Below are 23,824 nucleotides of genomic sequence, written 5' to 3'. Positions count from 1 at the left end.
AAGCCAAGATTGCTTACATATTGTTTTCTAGATGACCAGTTTCAACACACTAAAGGTGTCATTTTAGATCTTCACAGATCCGATGATGGAACATTTAGTGTGTTGAAACCGGTCATCTAGTAAAGAATATTTAAGTGATCTTGGCTTTTGAATTCTTTCTGCAAGAGAGTGATCACCCCACAACACACTGTGTGTTACCTGGAAGAGCCTGAGATGGAGAGATACAAGCTCCATTAGATGTTTTAGATGATCATACAACTTCTGTGCAGATAAAAAAAGGTCCTGATGCCAGCAGCACAAATTTGCATAAAAGGAATAAGATGAGCGCTGAAGACAAGATTTATCTCTTGCTTGAAAAAAAGACAGATTGATGGGGAGAAAGCATCATAGAATTGAAAATAAAATACCTTGCGACCTATGAAGGAAGATGTGTATTTATTTATACTGAGCATGGGCATTGCGATGAGCACACCCTCCGCCCCAGTATTTTAGTTGGTTCAAAAATTATATGGAATTTAGAAATTAAGTGATGAATGTAAAACCCAAAAATGAGAAGTTTATGAGTATGTCAGAACAGACTGCTGTTACTTGAGACTTGTGTTCTTAGAGACATGAAGTACTGTATTTCCTTCCTTGTAATAGGATATTAAAGTATTGTTTAATTTTTTACTAAATTTTTAATGACATTTTGTAAGTTTGTTAACAGTAGCCTGGCCATTTTAATGAATACTATACAGGGTGTTCATTTTAACTGAAGACATTGAAATATCTCGAAAACTACACTTTTGATGAAAAAAGTTATAATCCAATTTGTTTTTCTTGGAGGGGGACATCCTATGACTCCACACTTGAGCCTTCATCCCACCCCATGTGTGTGTAGGTGGGTGGGAAGGGAGGGGGGGGGGGGGAGAGGGGGGGACAATAACAAAATATTCAATGGGAACCCCATTTTTTATTGCAGATTATGATTCTACAGCAAAATCTACATATGTTTTTTTTCTGAAGCATTTTCTTCATGTTACCACATGTGGTGCTGTAATCGGAGGAATAGGAAATGGGTACACCATTTGTAATTATGACATGCTACTCAATGGCCCTTCAATATCCAGTAGCATGTGTCACCCCACCTCCATGTTGTAAGGGTAGGACAGGCCAGTATTTCATAACTTCTAATTGAAAACCCCACTTGCAATGTTGAATTCTTCCAACAGAGAACTGCTCGATGCGCCACTGTATCTTGAGGCAAAAGCTACTCTACTTTTACAATTAGAGTAAGTCCTCAAATGTAGTACTGCCAACTTCCATACACTTAGTTATACACTTCTCAAATGAATGTACACAGGACAGAAGCATATATGTGGGAATGCCAGTACAGGTGTTTGTGATGCTGTCAACCATGTCTTCACAATCTGTTGGCAATTCCTGGTACTCCTTGTCTTTTAAATATCCCCACAGAAAGAAATCTGGCAACACCAAATACAAGGACCTAGTAGGCGAATTTATAGGGCCACCTCTGCCTAGCCACCGACCAGTATAAACACAGCCTAATACCTCCTGTGCTTCAGTTGCGTAATGCACTGGCCACCCGTCTTGTTGAAACAACACATGTTGTCAAATGTCTAGGGCAACATCTGACAGTAGTACTGGAAGCTCCTGTTCCAAAAAGTTTGATGTTTGTGTCCATTCAGGTTGCCGATGACAAAATATTGACCAATGAGTCTGTTCCTCATGATGCCACACTATACATTAACCAACCAAGGACATTGATGGTCAACTTGTTGTAACCAACAAGGACTGTCTACCCTACAGTAATGCAATCTATGCCAGTTAATGCTGCCATGCTTTGTGAATGTAGATTCATCAGAAAATAGTACCTCGGCAAAGAATGTGGGGACGGTTTGTGATGCAGAGACATGTGGTATGGTTGATACTGATGAAAATGCAGTATTGTGACAATGCTACGTACCAACATACTGGAATTGCGATGTAACTGCTGGGTGCTTATCCGTGGGTTATGGTGCACTACTAGTACACCCCTATTTCATTAGTTTCTCCTGCAACACATTTGCTTCATTTCCTTTTGCTGGCCTGTACACTGCCATCAGGCGTAGAGGCATTCATAACCTGGTAAAAGAACAAACAAGATTGAGCTTAGTGGTGCCGCAGGGGAGTGTCATAGGACCGTTGCTATTCACAATATACATAAATGACCTGGTGGATGACATCGGAAGTTCACTGAGGCTTTTTGCAGATGATGCTGTGGTGTATCGAGAGGTTATAACAATGGAAAATTGTACTGAAATGCAGGAGGATCTGCAGTGACGCATGGTGCAGGGAATGGCAATTGAATCTCAATGTAGACAAGTGTAATGTGCTGTGAATACATAGAAAGATAGATCCTTTATCATTTAGCTACAAAATAGCAAGTCAGCAACTGGAAGCAATTAATTCCATAAATTATCTGGGAGTACGCATTAGGAGTGATTTAAAATGGAATGATCATATAAAGTTGATCATCGGTAAAGCAGATTCCAGACTGAGATTCATTGGAAGAATCCTAAGGAAATGCAATCTGAAAACAAAGGAAGTAGGTTACAGTACACTTGTTCGCCCACTGCTTGAATACTGCTCAGCAGTGTGGGATCCGTACCAGATAGGGTTGATAGAAGAGATAGAGAAGATCCAACGGAGAGCAGCGCGCTTCGTTACAGGATCATTTAGTAATCGCGAAAGCGTTACGGAGATGATAGATAAACTCCAGTGGAAGACTCTGCAGGAGAGACGCTCAGTAGCTCGGTACAGGCTTTTGTTAAAGTTTCGAGAACATACCTTCACTGAAGAGTCAAGCAGTATATTGCTCCCTCCTACGTATATCTCGCGAAGAGACCATGAGGATAAAATCAGAGAGATTAGAGCCCACACAGAGGCATACCGACAATCCTCCTTTCCACGAACAATACGAGACTGGAATAGAAGGGAGAACCGATAGAGGTACTCAATGTACCCTCCGCCACACACTGTCAGGTGGCTTGTGGAGTATGGATGTAGATGTAGATGTAGAGCTTTCTGTGGAAAATGCTTGGCATACAAGGCAACAGCAGCCTCAACATTTCTCCTACATTCTTCGTAAATCAGGATCATTTCAGTTTTTTTTTTCTGTGGTTGCAACATTCATCGTCCAGTTGCATGTCTGTTCTCCTAATGATAGATAAGTGTACAGGCAGTAAACACTGCACAAGTATTGTAATGTTTAGAGCCATTGTATGTTCTACATCCGAACATATGTGAACTCTGGTTGCGGTGTACTGCCCATTATGATACATCATATTTCAATACACAGCCAAAGTGATACATCGAGTAACCTGCTGCTCGATGTGTTGGAGGAATACAATGTTGAGGATGGGGGTTTCCAATTAGAAGTTACGAAATACTGGCCTGTCCTACCCTCGCAACATGGAATTGGGGTCCCACATGTCATTGGATATTCAAGCGACATTGACTAGCATGTTGTAAATTATGACTGTGCACTCCTTCCTATTCCTCTGATTACAGTGCCATCTATGGCAAAACAAAGAAAATGCGCCAGACAAAATGTATGTATATTTTGCCATAGAATTGTAATCTGAAATAAAAAACTAGAGTTTCCATTGAAGGTCCCAAAGTTGCTCCCAGCCACCCATGCACGGGGTGGGGTGGTGGTTCCAGTGTGATATTGTCGGATGACCTCCTCTGATACAGAAAAATTGGGATTATAACTTGTTTCATCTGATGTGTAGTGTCTGAGGTATTTTAATATCTTCACTTAAAATGAACACCCTGTATATATTAAGTTCTCCTTGTCTCGGTTACTGTAAACCTGTCGCTTGAGGGAGAGTAAATAAGGTCTTTATGACAGGTATTCAGTACCATGCAGAAATAATTTCCTAAATAAAATGCAAGAAAGTTAACAAATAGCTATTTTCCAAACATTTCACTGTCTTTACCTTAAGGGAGAAATACGACAGCATGTAACAGAAAAGGGGTTTAATTACCATCTGAAAACATTCACTCTTAATAAGAAATGAGGAATTACTTAATGTTACATGATGTGTAAAAATATTACAAGTTGCTAAATGCTACACCTGTGACAGAGAAAAAATATGATTTTAAGAATTTTGATCAAAAATTTGTGTATTGCAGAAGAAAATCAGCATCACTGCAAGCTTTTTAGCTGCACTGAGGGATTTCTGGAACAAGTTACACGTTTTTTCTGTAGGTTGCAAAATATGCGCAAAAGAAAGTCTCAACTTGGTGTCGTCATTTGAAAGGTATCTGTAAGTCAAAATGTTGTGACAACTTCTTCGTTTTGGTGAGGGGCCACAGTAATATTACTATGTCATCCTTGTCTTCTTGTAGTAAAATATCTAAGTAGTTCAAAGTCAAATCCCATTCAAACATGCTTCCCTCTATCTCGTTGCCAACTGCCCACTGGTGCCATGGCTGCATCTTGGCCTTGCGTTGGGAATCAGCAACGACTGTGGACAAAATTCGGTCACGCCACCATATACCTGAGGAAGCAGGCAGCCCATTTTGCCGGGGGAGATCTTGGAGGAAGCACCTTGACATTGTAGAACTAGAAACATTTTCATATTTCTAAGATAACTGAGGCGTCTTGGTTTTTCCTTTTTAATGTTTCATTTGCTGTAAGAAGCAAAATTCTAGCTTTGCCAAACACCCTTACCAAAATAAGTAAATGATAAAAGCTGCTGTGAAAATCAAAGTTGTGGGGAATGGAAGAGTTCTGTCAAGACTGCATTTAATATTTTCAACAACATATAGAAATGTTTGTAACACACAGACATATCAACTGAAAAACAGTCATATCTGCAACTGGTTGGGGAGTGTGTGTGTGTGTGTGTGTGTGTGTGTGTGTGTGAGAGAGAGAGAGAGAGAGAGAGAGAGAGAGGAGAGGATGGGCATGTGAGTGGGTGGGCATGTACGTGCAAATATCAGATGATCAAGGTTTGCACACACATGATTGTTCATTCTCTCATGCTTCTAGTAAAAAATAGTGTAAATAGTTTTTCACTTATTTCGTTTTAGTTATATCTGTTACATGTGACTTTAAATGTGAAGTAGTTTATAGTGTTTATTAATATTTAAAAATTCATTTTGTTTTAGGTTTTTCTTTGAAAGTGAAAGAGGGCTTTTTCCAAACACAGAATTTGTCTTTGACCTGGAATTGCCTTTGGATTTCATTCCTTTCAATAGTGATGGTGAAGTGCAATGCTTTCAGCTACTCCCTGCAATGGTCAGTTGCAAAAATTTTTAAGCTCACCTGATAACTGTTATCTTATTTATATTGTCAATTGCTATCAAATTTTATTTATTAACATAACTGGGGCAGAAAATGTCGTATTTAATGTTGTAGCTTAAGTCTACTGTGTAAGTGGTACAGTGAAATGTATTTTGCATTTATCAGTTCATTTGTGTGAACCAGAAATATGGCTTCATCTACATTTGCATCTACACTCTGCAAACCACTTGAAATGCATGGTGATGGGTACTTTCCACAGTACCAGTTATTAGCAATTTTCCTGTTCAATTGACATATGTATCACAAGGAGAATGGTTGTTTAAATGCCTCCTATAATATGCTATAATTCATCTAATCTTGTCCTCATGATCCGTACAGGAGCAATAAATAGGGAGTTGTAGTAGAGTCATCATTAAAAGTCAGTTCTTGAAACTTTGTAAGTAGGCTTTCATGGGATAGTGTATGTCTATCTTCGCTGTACAGTAGTCAAAATTTTATTTCACACTCACTGATAGTACATAGCTGTTTTTCTCATCTACGTCTGTACATTGCAATCCATATTTAGAATTATGGTGGGTAATTTTTACCATTTCCATCCAGTCTTGTTGCATGTGTAAAATGTGCTTGTGGCTAACATGACTGTCAGCATGCCTCTCTAGGAGCAAGGAGCATGTGTATCAGAAGTATTAAGAACCTCACTTTCTGAAGATTAGTTGTAGCCAGAAATTCTTAATTATAATTTTCTCGAGTGAATTTTCCTTTTGATATTAATACATGTTTCCTAACAATTAATCATACCTTATTATTATAATATTTGTAATTACAGGCATTAAAAAAAATTTTTTGATCATAAATCAGATCATCATATCTTCTTACCTCATGGAATACGTCAGACAAGCAAAGTTTTGGGTCATGCACATGTGGGTTTCACATGGAGGCATTTAAGTAATCATTTCCCACACTCCATACACTAATGGAATGGAGAGAAACCCTATTACATGGTTCCATGGGAATGGCTCTCTGCCATGCTCTTCACTGTAGTTTACAGTTGTGGGTGTCTGTTAATTTTGTGTCAGTATCAGTTCATTTACTTCTAACTGCACTATTTGCAATTTAATACCTCCTTTCCTCTAGAATTCCATGTGTAAATTTATGCTTGGGATTCTAGAAGCGCTCAGATGTAACTGATACCATGTTAATTAATGAACATTTGAATGTGAAATTAGTTTAGATACTAACCAAACTGAATCAGCAAGGGTCTTCATTTGTAACAAGCGCTTTTTGTGTTGCTTGTTGACTCGTCAATTGTGCTGCCGAAATATGAAAATGGACAAATGAAAAATAAGAAAAAACAAAATTACAAATTTAATTGTTTATGATATTGTTTGACTCTCTTATCTTCCTTCCAATGCTCCTCTTTTGATTCTTGATCCTTGATCTGTCTCCACATCAAGAACGTTTTTTGAGTAACCTACAACATTTAATATCTGGTATTAGTATTAGATTGGGTTTCCAATTGATAAATAAACACCCCAGTATATAATTGGGATGCATGGGATTGGCTTAAATATTGCTATAATTTCCCATGAGTGCAAAATATAAAAGACCATCATTTATCAGTTGTTCTCTTGTATGTCTTTCAGTCCAAAGACTGGTTTGATGCAGGTTGCCATGTTACTCTGTCCTGTGCAAGCCTCTTCATCTCCAAATAACTACTGCAGTCCACATCCATTTGAACTACTACAGCCCACATTCATGCCTTGATTTCCCTCTGCAATTCTTATACCCCATGCTTCCTTCCATTACCAGATTGATGATTCCTTGTTGACTTAGGATGTGCCCTATCAACTGATACCTTCTTTTAGTCAAGTTGTGCCATAAATTTCTTTTTTGCCCAGTTCAGTTTGGCAGTTCCTAATTAAATATTCTCTCTACCCATCTAATCTTCAGCATTATCCTGTATCACCACATTTCAAAAGCTTCTGTTTTCTTCTTGTCCAAACTACTTATTGTCATTGTTTCACTTTTGGACAAAGCTATACTCCAGTAAAATACCTTCAGAAAAAGACTTCCTAAACAGTTAAATTTATATTTGATGTTCACAGCCTCCTTTTGTCAGAAACACTTTCCTTGCTGTAGCCAGTCTTTCTATTACATCGTCTCTACTTCAACCATTGTCAGCTAATTTGCTACCAAAATATCAAAACTTACCTGCTACTTTCAGGGTCTCATTTCCTAATCTAATTCTCTCACCATCACTTGATTTTATTATATTACATTCCGCTACCTTCATTTTACTTTTGTTGATGTTTGTGTTATAACATCTTTTCAAGGCACTATCCATTGCATTCAGCTGCTCTTGCAAGTACTCTGCTGTCTCTGACAGAATTACAGAATCATTGGCAAGCTACAAAAATTTTATTTCTCCTACCTGACATTTAATTCCCTTTCAGAATTTCTTCTTGGTGTCCTTTATTGTTTGCTCAGTGTTCAGATCACTGTCGCTGACTCCACAAGGACTGAGGGGGCCCAAGCCCCGCCAAAAATTCAATTGTATTATGCTTTGTAAAATCACAAAATTATGTTGGAATTTTGTATATTACTTGTTTGACAATAGTTACCTTTTAAAATACATTCAGTAATGAGTTAAAACAAATAATTATTATGGTAGTAAGCAGGTTAACTGAAAACGAGTGGTGTGAATCATGATAGTGTTACGGTGTTGCGGGCACACTTAGAATTTGCCCCGGTGCACAAACCTTCGGGTAAAGTCTGGTGCCGGCAGACCAGCGCTACAGCCGCGTGACTGGAGCAGAAGTACTTGGAACCCTCCACCTCACGTCGCCTTGATGCTTCGAGACATTATGATGCCGGCGCTATATAAATCCCACCCTGCTGTCGCAGTCATTCAGTGTGGATAGTTTCGTGCAGTGCATGCTGCAGATATGTTTAGTGTTCCAACTTTAGTGTCTAGTGGACTATTTTTTATGACTATATTTTATTTGCTTACTTTAGTCTCTTAGTGTACTGTGAATTAAGTTTGCAATGGATAAATTTGTTACCAAAAAGGCATGCTTGGAAGTTGATGAAACTGCAACTCAACCTCCAACAATTATTGTGTCATCAATTGCTTCATCATCTTCAGGTGAGAACTGTTCACAGCTGCAACATGGACAATCTAGTAAGGGAAGATCATTTCAGAAGTATTGGTTGATCAAATTTACAGGGCTAGAATATGAAGCATCTACTGAAAAAGTTTTTTGCAAAACCTGCAAAGAGGTAGATGCTAAAAATCTATTGCAATTGTCTTCAAAAAAAGAAGATGCATTTACTTCCATTGGGTTTTCTAACTGGAAAAAGGCTTTGGAAAAATTCCATCTTCATGAAAATATGTTTACGCATAAAGAAGGTGTTCTGAAATTAAATTCTATCACTAATCAAAGTGTGGCCTCCCAATTGAATGAACAGTTAGACAGTGATATGAAGAAAGGCTATTTAGCTCTTGAGACAATTTTTACTTCCGTGCAGTTTCTATCTATGCCGACAAGGACTAGCAGTTAGAGGGCACGAAGATGTAAACTCAAATTTTTTTCAATTGTTGGAACTCTGAAAGAATGACATACCTGAGTTTAAAGATTGGTGAGGGTGTTCGGGGTATAAGTGGATATCCCATGATATACAAAATGAGATAATTGATCTACTAGGAAAGTCTGTGTTGAGAAAGGTATTGGCTTCAATCAAGAAGACTGAAAATTTTTCTATTATGGTTGACGAATCAAGTGTCATTTTGTATTCGTACTGTCGATGATTTCTTAATCATCAACATAGTCTTTATTGGCTTATACGAGACCCCCAACACTGAATCACAAACTCTGTTTAGTATTTTAAAAGACGTTTTTCCTCATCTTGATTTGTCAATGGATAACTTAAGAGGGCAGTGCTATGATGGTGCCTCAAATGTGAGAGGTAAGTTCAAAGGACTAGAAAAGTTAGTTTTGGATATACAACCAAAAGCATGTTATGCGCACTGCATTGCTCACAGTTAAAACTTGGCAGTTGTAGGCACTCTCCACCATCTTACATCTATGAGGGATATTATGGCTTTGGCCAACGATTTAATTAACACCGTAAAGGAATCCAACAAAAGGATGGGACTTTTCAGAAGCATTTGCTGTGACAACACCAATGACCAAACTGGTCTACGACCGCTTTACCCGACCCGATGGACTATGCGAGCTTCTAGTATCTTGGGAATATTGAAAAACTTTGAAGAATTTCTAGAGTTTTTTGAAACATTTCCTGCAGAGGACAAAACCCTTGAGTCAATGTTACAATTCAAGACGTATTTCTTTTTACTTCTTTATTTACATGCATTGAACCCAGTAGAGGATGTCAGTGAAAAAATTCAATGCCCTCATCTAAGTGTTGCTGATCCGGAAAAAATATATGAGAGCTTGATTTGTATCTTGAATGGAAGGCATGGTAGTTTTGAACATATTTGGGAATTGTGTTTAAAAGAAAAACCTTCACAAGTTGATGATCCTTCGCTTCCTCTGAATTGAAGTACACCAAAGAAGTATGAAAACAATGAAGCCACCTTACTGCACACTTTTAAAACCCCAAAGGAATACTACAAAGCTATTTACATTGAGGTTTGTGAAACGGTGCAATCTTGCATTACTGAGCGGTTTGCTTGAACTGGACTCACACAGGTCACTGCAGTTGAACAAGAGTGCTTGCTTTTAGTAAACAGGGGTGAAACAAATTTGGAAAACTCAACTGAGTTTTTCAAAAATGACCTACACATGAGAGACTGCACTTACACTTGAATATGTTAGCCGACATCACTAATTAAAAAAACAACTGGTCTTAAAAAACATGTGTGATGTAAGAAATTATATTACACAAGAGCTTGCAGTTGGAGAAATGTTATGTGAAGTAGTGAAGTGCATTAAACTTCTCCAAGTAGTTCCAATCATGACAGCAACAGCAGAACAGTCATTCAGTGCCCTTAGAAGTCATATCTCCGTTCAACAGTGGGACAGAAGCGATTGAACAACTTGGCTGTTCTTCATGCCCACCAAGATGTTTTGGATGAATTGGATATCCGACCAGTCATCAACGACTTCATATTCAGTAATCCAGTCAGACGGTCGACATTTGCAGCTTTCTAAAAACACTCTAGCCCTAATAATGGCATTTAGAGCAATATTAAAAATCTTTATAAAATAGAGAATTATATTTTCAGTTTTGAAATATTAGTACTAGTTTAGTACTGTATTACTATATTACTCTATTAGATATTTTCAAATACTTAAATTTTTTAGGGTGTAAGACCCAATTAAAACCCGCTGTTTACATACTTTTTGACTGAAAGTGTTCGGCATACTGTATTAACTTTATTAACTGTAGTAGAGCATTAACTTTGAGATATTGTTTTTATGTAATGAACCCTGAGCCTTATTCAGGAGTAAGCTTAAATTAGCTATTTCACATATTAATCAATGTGCTATTACTGTGCGACAGCAATATTTTATGTTTTATTCTTTTAACGATAGTTTAGTATTTGTTTAAATATAATTTCAGTTTTTCAGAGCTATATATTCACTGCTCTGTAATAGTCTATAAGCATGATTATTACTGTAAATTAAATTAGCTTTTTATGAAAATACTGTGCGTGTTTATGTTTTGTTTCTTTTTTCAAAGCCAAAAAATGTGTCAGGCTTGTCAAGTTTTCCAGAGCGTTGAGTTATTGAGAGTCCAGTTTTCGGGGTTCTAATGTTGATCATATGACTCTAAAATGATTAAAAAAACTTTAAAGATCACTATTCTTCATCTAAAATTTAGAAAATAAAATTTCCCGAGGCAAGACCCCCCCAGTATGCCACCCCCCCCCCCCCCCCCCCCCTTCCATATTTTTTTATAAGCCGGCACCCCTGGTTCAGATTGAATAACAACAGTAATAGACCACAATCTTGTCTACTCTCTTCTGTACTACTGCTTCCTTTCCATGCCCTTTGACTATTATAAATGCAGTTTTTTCTGTACAAGTTGTAAATAACCTTTCACTTGCTGTATTTATTCCCTGCTACCTCCAGATTGTCAAAAGCTTCTCTAAATTTAAAAATGGTATAAATGTAATGTTACCTTTCACTACCCTATCTTCTAAGAAACGTTGTAGGGTCAGTGGTGTTACTTGTGTTCCCACATTTCGGCGGAGCCCAAACTGATCTTCCTTGGCTTCTACCAGTTTTTCCATTCATATGTAGGTAATTTGTGTAAATATTTTGCAACTACAACTTATTAAACTTGTGGTTCAGTAGTATTCACACCTTTCAGCATGTGTCTTCATTGGAATTTGAATCATTACATTCTTTTGAAGTCTGAATATATTTTGCCTGTCTCATATATTGCACACTGAGCGGAATAGTTTTGCCATGTTTGTCTCTCCCAAGTATTCCAGTGATTCTGAGGGGATATCATGTTCTCCAGGAGGGGCCTTGTTTTGACTTTGGATCTTCAGTGCTCTGTCCAATTCTTTTCACAGTATCATATCTCCCACCTCATCTTCCTTGTCTTCCTCTTCATTTCCATCACATTGCCTCCCAAATTTCCTACTTTTTCAAAAGCTCTTGAGTTTTAATCTGCAGTTCATAAACAATAAATTATGAGGAGAATCCACATTTGCCATTGAAAATGCCTTATAATTTGAAATATGCTTTTGAAATCTCTATCTTACCAATAGATAAACAATCTCAATCATTCCTGTATTATGAGGTCTCTTCCACATGTACAACCTTCTTTCCTGGTTCTTAAAAAGAGTGTTACCAATGGTTAAATTATACTCTGTGCCAGGGGCAGTTCCCGGTTTCCATATTTGGGTAGGCTGCGGTAGGCGGCATTTACTGAAAGGAACTATGGCGAATGTATCTCCTGTTCTCTTCACAGTAAATTACTAAATAGCACCAAAAGCAAACTCTGAGAAAAGATCTGTAGGTGCTTCATCACAACAAAAATACTAAAACTTACATGTTTTGGAGAGATTTTTAATGCCATGCATGTTAGGTTTATTGCATGATTAATGTTTTTCATGTGCTTAATTAACAGCATTTACAAATTCCTGTGACAAAACAGTGATGTTCCATGAGTAGCTCACAGAAGCAAATTGAACAATACCACATTGATTTACGTGTTTACAAAGCTCACATTCTGTATTTGTTGGTTTTCATATTTAAACTAATGTATTATGAAAATATGCATTTTAAGTGATACACATATTAAAGATCATTCCGAAAGGTAATTTTTAGTATGTTTTGTTGTGCTTCAATGTCAGAGAAATATTTTGGTGGCTAAACATGCTATCATACAACACTCAGCTAAGGATCTGGATATAGTCTTGTCTGGATTGGCACTGTTTTCATTCTTGATTGGTGTTTAGATTGGATCTGGGTGAAACAATTTCTCCTTTATCACACATTCCAAATATTTGTCTAATAAATTGCATATTGTGATGTTTTCAGACTTGTGGCATGCTACAGTTCTTCATGAGAAAATGAAATTCACAAGTACTTAGGCACTATGCACTCACAAAAAAATTGATAACATGTTTTATGCTGCAAACACTGTTAACAAGTTAGGAAATTCTTAGTAACTAAAGGTAACAAGACATTTTTTGCACACTTATTTCCTCTAATCATTCATGAAATTCTCACGAGGTGGTGCCACTTATGCTACTGCATTGTAGTGAGATGTTTCCAAACCTAGCTTGCCTTTCCTACACTAGTCAGTACCGCCAATGGTAGAACCAAAAATACTACCTTCAACAATACCAAAATATTAAAGCTTGATTAATGAAGTATCAAAATATAATACAGAAATACAGCGACAGAGGTTTGGTAGCAAATGTTCAGCCAGTTAATTTCCTTTTGTTGTAAGCAGAAGAATACAAAAATCATGTGTGGCCAGAGGTTGTAGCAACTGAGCTTTGAGGAGGTCCACAATAGGAGCCGCACCCCCAAACCTCTGCTACATGAAAATAACTGGCATTTGGAGGTGCAGCTTTAAGACTAGTTACTACCTGTTTTGAGAAACATTATTCAGTATCAACTGTTTCAAACACATTGACTGTCATTAGTGAAATCTGTGTGGGGAACAATCAAAATGCATCTTGATTATTTAAATTCTGGAATCTACTATTGAGAAATATATTTTTGGATACCTCCATCTTAGAGCATTTAAATACAAGTTGCATCTGCTCTATGCAAAATTTGGCTTCCTATTTCATTCCTTTCCTCCAGTCCATATTCTCTTGCTATTCTTCCTTCTCTTCATTTTGCTACTATTGAGTCCAATCGCCCATCACAATTAAATTTTCATCTCCCTTGATTATCGGAATAATGTTCTCTATCTCATCATTCATTCTTTCAATATCTTGCTTACCTGCAGAACTAGTTGCCATATAAACCTAACTATGGTGGTGGGAGTTGGTTTCATATCTATCTTGGCTGCAATAATCCTTTCACCATGTCATTCCTAGTAGCTTACCCGCATACCTATTTTATTATTCAATATTAGACTGACTCCTGCATTATACCTGTTTGATTAACCCTATACTCATGAACCATGGACCTTACAGTTGGTGGGGAGGCTTGCATGCCTCAGCGATAACAGGTAGCCGTACTGTAAATGCAACCACAATGGAGGGGTATCTCTTGAGAGGCCAGACAAAGGTGTGGTTCCTGAAGAGAGGCACCAGCCTTTTCAGTAGTTGCAGGGGCAACAGTCTGGATGATTGACTGGTCTGGTCTTGTAACATTAACCAAAATGGCCTTGCTGTGCTGGTACTGTGAACAGCTGAAAGCTAGGGGAAACTACAGCCATAATTTTTCCCAAGGGCATGCAGCTTTACGCTATGGTTATTTGATGATGGCGTCCTCTTGGGTAAAATATTCCTGAGGTAAAATAGTCCCTCATTCAGGGACTACTCAGGAGGACGTCGTTATCAGGAGAAAGAAACCTGCCATTCTACGGATCAGAGCGTGGAATGTCAGATCCCTTAATTGGGCAGATAGGTTAGAAAATTTCAAAAAGGGAAATGGATTGGTTAAAGTTAGATATAGTAGAAATTAGTGAAGTTCGGTGGCAGGAGGAACAAGACTTCCGGTCAGGGGAATACAGTGCTATAAATACAAAATCAAATAGGAGTAATGCAGGAATAGGTTTAGTAATGAATAAAAAAATGGGAGCATGGATAAGCTACTACCAACAGCATAGTGAATGCATTATTGTAGCCAAGATAGACATGCCAACTACAGTAGTACAAGTTTATATGCCAACTAGTTCCGCAGATGATGAAGAGATTGAAGAAATGTATGAGGCAATAAAAGAAAGTATTCAGATAATTAAGGGAGATGAAAATTTAATAGTTGTGGGGGACTGGAATCAGATAATAGGTAAATCTATCAGATAATAGGTAAATATGAACGGCGGGGGGGGGGGGGGGGGGGGGGGCGGCTGGTAGAATTTTACCCAGAGAATAACTTAGCCGTAGCTAACACTTGGTTTCAGAATCACAAAACAAGGTTGTATACGTGGAAGAGGCCTGTATACACTTGAAGATTTCAGATAGATTATATAATTGTAAGACTGAAATTTAGGGACCAGGTTTTAAACTGTAAGACATTTCCGGGGGCAGATGTGGACTCTGACCACAATCTATTGGTTATGAAGTGTAAACTAAAACTGAAAAACTGCAAAAAAGGTGGGAATTTAAGGAGGTGGGACCTGGATAAACTGACTAAACCAGAGGTTGCAGAGAGTTTCAGAGAGAGCATTGGGAAAGTTTGACAAATACAGGGGAAAGAAATACAGTAGAAGAAGAATGTGTAGCTTTGAGAGATGAAATAGTGACAGCAGCAGAGTTTCAAGTAGGTAAAAAGATGAGGGCTAGTAGAAATCCTCGGCTAACAGAAGAGATATTGAAGTTAAGTGATGAAACGAGAAAATAAAAAATGCAGAAAATAAAAAAAATGCAATAAATGAAGCAGGCAAAAAGGAATACAAACGTCTCAAAAATGAGATTGATAGGAAGTGCAAAATGGCTAAGCAAAGGATGGCTGGAGGACAAATGTAAGCATGTAGAGGCATATATCCCTAGGTCACTAGGCTTAAGATAGATACTGCCCACAGGAAAATTAAAGAGACCTTTGGAGAAAAGAGAACCACCTGTATGAATATCAAGAGCGCAGATGGAAAACCGGTCCTAAGCAAAAAAGGGAAAGCAGAAAGGTGAAAGGAGTACGGTATATGAAGCATCTGTACAAGGGCGATATTATGGAAATGGAAAAAGATGTAGATGATGATGAAATGGGAGATATGATACTGCGTGGACAGAGCACTGAAAGACCTAAGTCAAAACAAGGCCCCAGGACTAGACTATATTCCAGTAGAACTACTGATACTCTTGTGAGAGCCAGCCATGGCAAAACTCTACCATCTGGTGAGCAAGATGTACGAGACAGGTGAAATACCCTCAGACTTCAGGAAGAATATAATAATTCCAATCCCAAAGAAAGCAGATGCCGACAGGTGTGAAAATTACCGAGCTATCAGTTTAATAAGTCATGGCTGCAAAATACTAACATGAACTCCTTACAGATGAAGGGAAAAACTGGTAGAAGCCGACCTCAGGGAAGATCAGTTTGGATTCCATAGAAATATTGGAACACGTGAGGCAATACTGACCCTACGACTTATCTTAGAAGGTAGATTAAGGAAAGGCAAACTTACATTTCTAGCATTTGTAGACTTAGCAAAAGCTTTTGACAATGTTGACTGGAATATACTCTCTTTCAAATTCTGAAGGTGGTGGGGGTACAATACAGGGAGCGAAAGGCTGTTTACTATTTGTACAGAAAACAGATGGCAATGATAAGAGTAGAAGGACACAGTGATTGAAAATGGAGTGTGACAGGGTTGTAGCCTATCCCTGTTGTTATTCAGTCTGTGTATTGAGCAAGCAGTAAAGGAAACAAAAGAAAAATTCGGAGTAGGAATTAAAACCCATGGAGAAGAAATAAAAACTTTGAGGTTTGCTGATGACATTGTAATTCTATCAGAGGCAGCAAAGGACCTTGAAGAGCAGTTGAACGGAATGGGCAGTGTCTTGAAAGGAGGATATAAGATGACAATCAACTAAATCAAAATGAGGATAATGGAATATAGTCAGGTGATGCTGAGGGAATTAGATTATGAAATGAGACACTTAAAGTAGTAGATGAGTTTTGCTATGTGGGGAGCATAATAACTGATGGTAGTTGAAGCAGAGAGGATATAAAATGTAGACTGGCTCTGGCAAGGAAAGCGTTTCTGAATAGATTTAAGTGTCATGAAGTCTTTTCTGGAAGTGTTTGTATGGAGTGTAGTCCTGTATGGAAGCGAAACATGGACGGGAAGCAGTTTAGGTAAGAAGAGAGAAGAAGCTTTTGAAATGTCATGCTACAGAAGAATGCTGAATGTTAGATGGGTAGATCACGTAACTAATGAGGAGGTACTGAATAGTATTGGGAAGAAGAGGAATTTGTGACACAACCTGACTAAAAGAAGGGATTGGTTGGCGGGATATGTTCTGTGGCATCAAGGGGTCACTAATTTAATATTGGAGGGAAGTGTGGAAGGTAAAAATCGTAGAGGGAGACCAAGAGATGAGTACACTAAGCAGATTCAGATGAATGTACATTGCAGTGATTATTTGGAGATGAAGAAGCTTGCACAGGGTAGAGTAGCATGGAGAGCTGCATCAAACTAGTCCTTGGACTGAAGACCACAACAACAGCAACAACAACAACAACTCACTTGACCAGAAGTTCTGTTCTTCCTGTCACCATACTTCACTAATTCCGTTGCTTGAATTTCTCATTGTGAGAATATTGAAGGGTGATCTGTTTTAATTGTTAAAAGGCATTCAAAAGCCAAGAGCGCACAAAATATGTTTTATTCAAGACAATCAGTTTCAACAGTCTTAGCTGTCAACTTCAGGTCTTACACACTTTTTTGTTATAAAACATATTCCTTTTACACTGACCGCATGCACAAGATGTCAAGTGGATAAAACTCAGCACATTATAAACATTTATCATCACTAAATATTTAAAAACACACAGCATCTTGTTAAAAAGGCCATGTCCATATTCATATTGCTCACTGATGCTTGTTACATATGTAGACGATAGCATGTCTGTTTACATATGCTGGGTGCATACTAAACAGAGCAATTCCACTTTAGATGGCATGCAAGTTACCTTGTACACCATCTAAAGTGAAATTGCACTGTTCAGTATGTGTCTAGCATATGTAAACAAAATGGATTTGCACTGTTTAGTGTGTGTCCAGAATATGTAAATGAATGTGGTATTGTGTACATATTTGCATCATGAAACAAGCATCTGTGAGCTATATGTATATGGACATGGTTTTTTGGAAAAGATGCTGTATGTTTTTGGTTAGTCAGGCCTCTCCACAGATACCTCCCTGTTGTGGTTGCATCTGCAGTTCGACTGTCTATATCATTGAGGGATGCAAGGTACTCTACCTTAGGAGGTTCTTTGTTCATGTGAGGCATCCATGAGTACAGTTCAGTATACTTATACATAATTATACCCTACAAAATCACAATTCTTAGAAATCTAGTTTCTAATAGAACTGTGACCAGAGTAACTTTTCTATATGCACTTGGGTATAGCTTGCAAGCTGTCTTCAGTGTTTTTGCATATTCTTCCATTATTATTTTAAATCAGACTTATGCTTAGCTGTATACAGACATTAGTAATTCTTGTACATTATATTCAGATACCAGTATTATGGAAAGGCTGGATTGCTGCTCACCATATAGAGGAGACACTGAGTTGCAGACAAGCACAGAAAAAAGTCTTTTATAAGTTTGAGCTTTTGACCACAAAATCTTCTCCCAAAGTAGAAAACACACATATTCACATGAGTACAACTCACACACACCCACTATGTCTGGTTGGTGAGGTTGGACTGAGTTGTAACTGCACCTGATAGAAAAGCAGTTGGTGGGTGGTGAGGGTAAGGTGGAGGCTGGGGTGGAAGGGGGAGGGATAGGAGGGTAGCGGTGGAGGAATGTGTAGTGTTGTATGTGGGAACTCGCAGGGATGTGGTGGGGACAGGATAGGGCTACTAGGTACAGTTGAGAGGTGTGAGGGGGAGGAGCGATGGAAAAGGAGAGAAGTAGAGGAGGGGAAAAAGACTAGGGGATGTGTTGGTGGACTAGAAGGTAGTGTGGTGTTGGAGTGGGAGTAGGAAACGGGACGGGTAGGTGAAGGACAGGAACTACTATCACTAGTAATTCTGTACTACTCAAACGAGAGTAATTAAACTGAAAAGTCAGAAGTCCACCTAAGATCATGAGTGAACCTAATTTCACAATATTATTAAATATTGTGAACAAAATTGTATTGCATTAGAGACTAATGAACAACTGCATACTGTCAAGTAGCACATTGGAAAAAAGTCATTAGCAGTACATATATTAATCATCAGATGTAATGTTTGTTGGAGTTGATAATGAGTGAAGAAGATAGTGTTTGACTGTAGTTGAAGAAATTATGCAGCACAGAAAATGACTGTAGAGACCAGTGATACATTGGTTGTCAAGCATGTAACCCACACAGAATGTGAACCCACCTGGAATCTCACGTGCTGTCGTTAACTCAACATTAACTATTCTGCACCACCTTGTTCCATCTCTAAAAAAAATTTACACAGTATTGTGCAAACTCTTTGAATAACATAAAATGGCAGTTAAATGACTTTTCCTTTCGCATTTGTCGAGCTAATTGTATTCTACATGACTATCTTATGTTCAATATTTTGATATTCCCATGGCAAAATTTCTATTTTTACAAATCTGTTAGTACAATTATCTTCCCATACTAGTTGAGCTTGAGGCAAAATTTTGCTTACAGATCTGAGTAAAGTACATAAAATTAACATATTCTTCTCTAGCAAACCTCAGTATATGCAATTTCACCACCTTTTTATTTCACTGATTCCGTTTTCATCAGTATTAGGTCAAAGTTTGTTTTCGCCATGTATGTTATTTTCTCGCTGTTCAGCATTTTCATCTTCTGTTGTCTGGAAATTTTCACAAAACAGTTTGCCTGTTTCTGCCAACCTCTCAAAATCAAATACTGCAGTGGTTATACATTAATTATTTAATAATTATTGTTCTTTGACATTGCCTTCTTACTACAAACAGGTTGCCAAATAAAGCAATATCTTTGATCACATTTGCATAGATATCCAACATAAGGTTTGTCTCAGTGTTGGATGGTTCATTGCATCAGTTAAATCTCAAAGACAAAATACTGCCACTGATCCAGTAGTTAGTGCAACTGACTACTAATCCAAGGGTCCTGGGATTCATCCCAGCCACTGTTTTAATTTCAAATAAAGACCGTTAGTATTACAGTGGCCAAAGAATTCTGCATCTATGTTCATACTCCACAAGTGACTGTATGGTGCGTGACAGAGAGTGCTATGTATCACTACTAGTCATTTCCTTTCTTGTTCCACTCACTATTAGAGTGAGGAAAAAACAACTGTCTGAAAAATTCCTTGTGATCCCCAGTTTCTCACATCTTACCTTCATGGTCATTAAGCAAAGTAAACATTGATGGCAGTAGAATCACTCTGCAGTCGCCCTCAATTGCTGGTTTTTAAATTTCCACAATATTGCCTTGCAAAAATAGCATCATTTTCCGTCCAAGGATTCCCATTTGAGTTCACGAAGCATCTCCATAATACCTGCATGCTGATTGAACCTACTTGTAAGAAATCTAGTTGCACACCTCTGAACTGCTTTGATGTCTCCTACACAGTGCAGCTCATTCTTTCTAATGTAAACATTCATATCTCTCAGGTGGAAGAAACATTGAGGTGTGATGTTACAGTCATTACCTACTGACAACACTTGGCTAGTGCCATTTAATCCTAGCTGGTGGTGGTCTCAAGCACTCAAACAGTACTTGAGAATGGGTCACAATAGCATTCTATACATTGTCTCCTTTATGAATGAGCTACACTTTCCCAACATTCCCCCAATAAAATGATGCTGAGCATTCACCTTCCCTACTGCCAACCTGACCAGCTTATTCCATTTCATATCAGTTTGCAACATTATGCCTTGACATTTAATCAATGTGAACTGTGTCAAGCAGCACTTTACTTATGCTGCATTCGAATGTTACTTGGTTGTTTTCCCTACTCAGCCACATTAACTTACATTTTTCTGCTTTTAGAGCGAGCTGACGTTCATCACACCAACTAGAAATTCTTTCCAAGTTATCTTTTGTGTACGCTTACAGTCACTCAATAATGACACCTTCCCATACATCACAGCATCAGCAAACAGCCATAAATTGCTATTCACCCTGTCTGTCAGATCATGTCTCTTATAAATAATATAAGAGAATATGAGTGGTCCTATCACACTCCTGGCAATACCCTTGTCTCTGTTGAACACTCACCATTGAGGACATTGTATTGGATTCTATTACTTAGAAAGTCACTAACATATCTGGGAACCTAAACTGTACACTTGGACCTTTGTCAACAGTCTGCAGTGGGGCACTTTGTCAAATGCTTTCCAGAATTCTAGGAATATGAAATCTGCTTGCTGCCCTCCATCCATGATTTTTAGGTTTTCATCTGAGAAAAGGGCAAGCTGAGCTTCACATGGGAAATTATTTCTAAATCCATGCTTATTTGTGGACAAAAGCTTTTCTGTCTTAAGGAAATGTATTACATTCAAACTCAGAATGTATTCAAGAATTCTGTAGCACACAAGTGTTAAGGATATTGGTCTACAATCATGTGGATCCGTTTTTTTTTTTTTTTACCTTTTTTATGTACATCAGTCACCTGCAGTTTTTCCTAGTCACTTGGAACTTTTCACGGGCTGAGAGATTTGTGATAAGTGCAAGCTGAGTAAAGGACCAATGCCACAGGGTACTCTCTGTAAAACTGAATTGGGATTCCTGCTTGATCCAGCAACTTATTTGTTTTCAGTTCTTTCAGTTGCTTCTCTATGCAACGGATGCCTTTTTCTGTTTCCTTCATGTGGGAGTCTGTAAGACACTCAGAAGACAGTACGTTTGTACAATCCCCTGCATGAATGATTTCTTAAACATGAAATTTAAAATTTCAGCTTTCCTTTTGGTGTCTTCTATTGCCAAAACAGATTGGTTGATGAATGACTGGATAGAAGTCTTCAACCCACGTAGTGGTTTTACATATAACCAGAATTTTCTCAAGTTCATGGCAAGATATTTCGCTAAGGTATGGTGGTGGAAGTTGTTTGCTTCACACATTGATCGTCTTACAGATACACGAATTTATACGAACTGTTGCATCCCAACATTGGTGCTTTCTTTTTTTAACTGAAAGCAAAACAATCTGTTTCCTTAGCATATTTTTAATTTGATTATTAAACCATGGAGGGTCCTTTCCATCTTCAATCCACTCACTTGGAACATATGTCTCCAGAGTGTAATTTACAGTCAGTTTAAACTTGCCCATAATTCGTCTAAATCCATCATATTGGAGCTAAGTGATATCCATTCATTGTCCAACAGGGATGCTAAAAACTGCTTGTCTGCTTTTTGTAGCATAAATACTCTCCTAGCCTTCTTGACAGATTTATTTGCTTTAGTGATCATTGCATTATGACAACATCATGATCACTAATCCCTGTCTGTGTACTGACTCTGCTGATGGAATGTTTAACTAGTTGTTCAAGGCACTTTTTAGAAAACATGTTCAAAACTGCTTCGCAAGTCTGTCTGTCCATACCACCTGCAGTGAATTCATAGACATCCCAGACTATACTCAGTAGATAAAACTTGCCATCAAATAATACAGTATGATCTAGGTGTTCCCACACTACTGAGTATAGACTTGCTTTAAATGATTCTGCAGCTGTTATGGCAGAATCAGGTGGCCAGTAAAAATGTATGCTAATTAACCAAGTTCACCAAGGTCTGCTACTCATATACATATAACTTCACAGTCTGACTCAATTTTGACCTCAATAGACACAATATTTTTGTCAATAGCAATGAACACTTCCCCTCCTGTGGTATCTAATCTGTCTTTTCAGTATACATTCCATGCCTTGATAAATATTTCAGAGCTTTCTACTTTGGGTTTCAGACAGCTCTTAGTTTTGCAACACCCCTTCCTTTGGTGTCTATTCCGTCTTTTCCATATATGTTGCATGCCTTACTAAATATTTCAGAGCTTTCTATTTGGATTTCAGTCAGCTCTCGGTTCACGAATAATTTGAGCATGACAATTTTCTTGAAGGGCAGTAGCTCAGGAATTTCTTTCAAAAACTTTGATATCTTACTGTTAAAATTTTGACAGTTGGAGTGTCTCTACTTTGTATGCGATCTCATTTCACACTCTGCATACTGACTGGAAAGCATTCACCAGATGACCACAAACTATCACCTGGGGAAAAGGGGGGGGGGGGGGGGGGGGCTGTGCACACCCTGCAAGTACTCCACTGCTTCCTTCGTGTAATGTGCCTGTGACATATCAAGTGGAGTCCTGCAACTCTGCACCCCATAATGCAGGTCCAGAAACCTGCAGCCATGACTGTCACAGAATTGATGGAACCTCTGGCTGAAACCTTCCACTCAGCTCCAGACCAAAGGACTCCGATCAGCTGTGAGTACAGTGCTGCAAATTGTGAGCTCTACTTGCACCCTGTGTATGAGGCTAGCAGTCTTCACCAATTTTGCCAGCCATCCATAAGAACTGAGGGTGTCATGCTGCACCCTGTACCCTTGATAGCCACATAGGGCATCGGATACAATGCAAGGTGCCTCAACAGCAGAACCTGTAGTCAAAACATGTGACACCTGAGGTGTCCCATGGGATGTGACAGTTTTCCGCCACCATTACACCCTGATGCAGCAGCCTGGTGACTGACTGTGGCCATAAGCATCTTCAAGTGTTCATGAACTGCGGCCAGCTCCTCCTGCATTAAAGCACAGCATGCACACACCCTATCCAACCTACTACTACTACTACTGCTACTAATACTACTAATTTCAGAATTAAAGTATGAAACCAAACTGGGAAAGCTAAATACGGTATGTGACTCCTTAGTCTGGCAGCATACTGAGCTGTAGTCTATGCTTACTGGTCTCCAAAACAAACAAATGACTATTGCACTACAGACGGCACAAATATACACGTTACTGTTCCTAAAATGCAATACTATACCTCTCAAATACAAAAACATTCAATGAATTTAAAGATTAAACTTTGCAAGCACACAGAAACATTCAAAGAATTTGAGAATTAAACAGAGACCACAAACAGAAAAGTTAAATATGTTGCATGCTAGTCTCCTAGTACTTCATCAGTGGAGGCCAATGACTAACTGGCAGTGGCCAACGGTGTAAGGACTCACCTTTATTCTGCCAATGGCCTTGCCAG

At 38.3% G+C, this 23,824-nt stretch overlaps 1 protein-coding gene across 5 annotated transcripts in view; it reads left to right on the top strand.

Moving 5' to 3' along the window:
• Positions 1–23,824, top strand: part of LOC124604147 (uncharacterized protein YJR142W) — a 271,445-nt gene that overhangs the window by 124,672 nt on the left and 122,949 nt on the right. For all 5 annotated transcript variants that reach the window (XR_006978592.1, XM_047136454.1, XM_047136453.1 and 2 more), the window contains one exon: positions 5,161–5,290. Coding sequence is in view for 4 of the 5 variants with exons in the window: in XM_047136454.1 (XP_046992410.1) it covers positions 5,161–5,290 (130 nt within the window). In the remaining variant the exon portion in view is untranslated. The remainder of the gene's footprint in view (positions 1–5,160; positions 5,291–23,824) is intronic.

This window comes from Schistocerca americana, chromosome 1 (genome assembly GCF_021461395.2).
Source record: "Schistocerca americana isolate TAMUIC-IGC-003095 chromosome 1, iqSchAmer2.1, whole genome shotgun sequence".
Lineage (NCBI taxonomy): Eukaryota > Metazoa > Arthropoda > Insecta > Orthoptera > Acrididae > Schistocerca > Schistocerca americana.
This window is presented reverse-complemented; position numbering and strand designations above follow the sequence as displayed.